At 65.7% G+C, this 1,891-nt stretch overlaps 1 protein-coding gene across 1 annotated transcript in view; it reads left to right on the forward strand.

Annotated features, from left to right (window-relative positions):
- Nucleotides 1–1,891, forward strand: part of SARDH (sarcosine dehydrogenase) — a 55,528-nt gene that overhangs the window by 3,461 nt on the left and 50,176 nt on the right. Inside the window, exon 3 of the mRNA XM_015572370.1 lies at nucleotides 1,166–1,320. Within this exon, the coding sequence (XP_015427856.1) occupies nucleotides 1,166–1,320 (155 nt within the window). The remainder of the gene's footprint in view (nucleotides 1–1,165; nucleotides 1,321–1,891) is intronic.

Raw genomic sequence — 1,891 nt, forward strand, 5'->3', positions numbered from 1 at the left:
AGCTGGGACCTGGGAGAGGAGCTGGTCTCTGGCCTCTGACCGCAGCCGCCACGCACTCGCTCTCACTCACGGGGTCCCGGCTGCGCCCCGTCCCCGGCGGGGCTCCTGAGGGGCGGCGGGCTCCCCCACGCCTGCTGCCTCCCGGCGGGACGGTGTCTTGCTTCGCTTCTCGGTTAAGCCCGTGGTCAGTGCCTGCGATAGGGCGACGTCAACGTGCTGACTCCTGGGCAGGCAGCGTCCGGCTTCCTGTTCCCTGGAGTCGGCTGTAAATCGTACTTTTTCTGGTTGCCCGGTTTCCCACTGAGCTGTCACGGATGGTATCTGTCTCTGTCTTTCTATCGCCCGTCTCCTAGTTTTAAAATACGGTTTTATTGACTTCAGAGAGGAAGGGAGTTGGGGGGATAGAAACACCAATGAGAGTCATGGGAGCCCGCACCCCAGGCCTGTGCCCCGACCGGGAATCGAACCGCGACCTCCTGGTTCACATGTCGACACTCGACCACGGAGCCCCGCCGGCCCGGCCGAAGCCTCCTCTTCAATGAGGGTCCCTGCTGCCAGCGTCTGGAGCTTTGGGCCACTCAGGGCCTCTACAGGAGTGCCCAGTCCACGGCTCCCCCCCAACCTGCAGCCTCTGGGCTCCCCTTCTCCAGCCTCAGATCTCGGGGCTCCCCCAGGGCAGGGCCAGGCCTCAGCTGTGTGGGGTGGGCATGGCGGGGACCCTCGCCCACCCTGCTGTTCACACATGTGCACACGCACTCTCTCACGCTCACTCACACGCATGCGCACACGCGTTCCGCCTCACCCCCCTGCAGAGGGACCTGGGTGTGCCGCCCACTCCGTCTCTCAGCAGATTGGAGGGACAGAGGGAGGCACCAGTTGCCCCTGCTCCGTCTCCCCACCCCAAGCCCCGGCTGTGGCCCCGCCCCCATCCACTCTGCACCCCCGTGGTGCTGGGGCACCCCATGTGCTGGTCTCTCCTCTGGGGGTTGTGCCCTCTCCCCGCCTCCCTCCTTTGCACACCTTTGCTGCTCTGTCCTGGGTTTGGGGGAGGAGAGGCCTGAAGGGGGCTGGTTTGTCCCCCCTGTAACCTGAGGTCCCGGGTCCCCTCTTCCTCAGGGTCCTACAGGAGGCGGCGGCAGGTGAGTCTGAGGCTGGTGGAGGTGAGGGGCCCCGTGCCCGCCCTGGCTGACCCACGGCCTCTGCTCTGCCTTCCAGAACATGCCCAATGTCCGCGACCACGACGCCTCGGTCTACCTCCGCCTCCAGGGGGACGCCCTGTCCGTGGGCGGCTACGAGCCCAACCCCATCTTCTGGGAGGAGGTGCGACTCAGAGGGAATGGGGGGGTGGGTGTTGGGGCTGTGTCTCCGCGTGGAGAAGCCTCCTGCCAGGGAGCCCCCGCCTGCAGCTCCTGGTGGGCACTGAGCCACGCAGGCCCTGGCCCACAGGGTCAGACCCGCCCTCCCTGACCTGAGCGCCTGGCCTGCCGGCAGGTCCAGACCTGGGCAGGGGGAGGGCTCCCCTCAAGTCCTCTGTCCGTCAGCCAGCAACACCGTGCCCTGCCCCCTCGGCCACCCCAGGCACGGTGGCCGCCCTCTCATTTCCATGCATTTAGTCCACAGCTTGAATGGATCATGACCCGTTTGGGTCAGATTCTGTGTTACTTTCTGGGGGAACAGGGAGATGAAGATAAAAGTCCCTGTCCCAGGGGACCTGTATTTTGGTGGGGAGACGTACAGTATTCAAGCAAAGGAATACTGAGCGCGCTCGCTCGAGGAGGGGGCGCCTGAGCAGGGCCCTGCGGAGAACAGGTGGGAGAGGAGCTGCGGGGCAGGCGGAGGCCCTGAGGTCAGGCTTGCCCTCCTCGAGTGAAGGAAGGTCCGCGTGGCTGTG

Source organism: Myotis davidii, unplaced genomic scaffold, assembly GCF_000327345.1.
Source record: "Myotis davidii unplaced genomic scaffold, ASM32734v1 scaffold609, whole genome shotgun sequence".
In the NCBI taxonomy this organism is placed as follows: Eukaryota; Metazoa; Chordata; class Mammalia; order Chiroptera; family Vespertilionidae; genus Myotis; species Myotis davidii.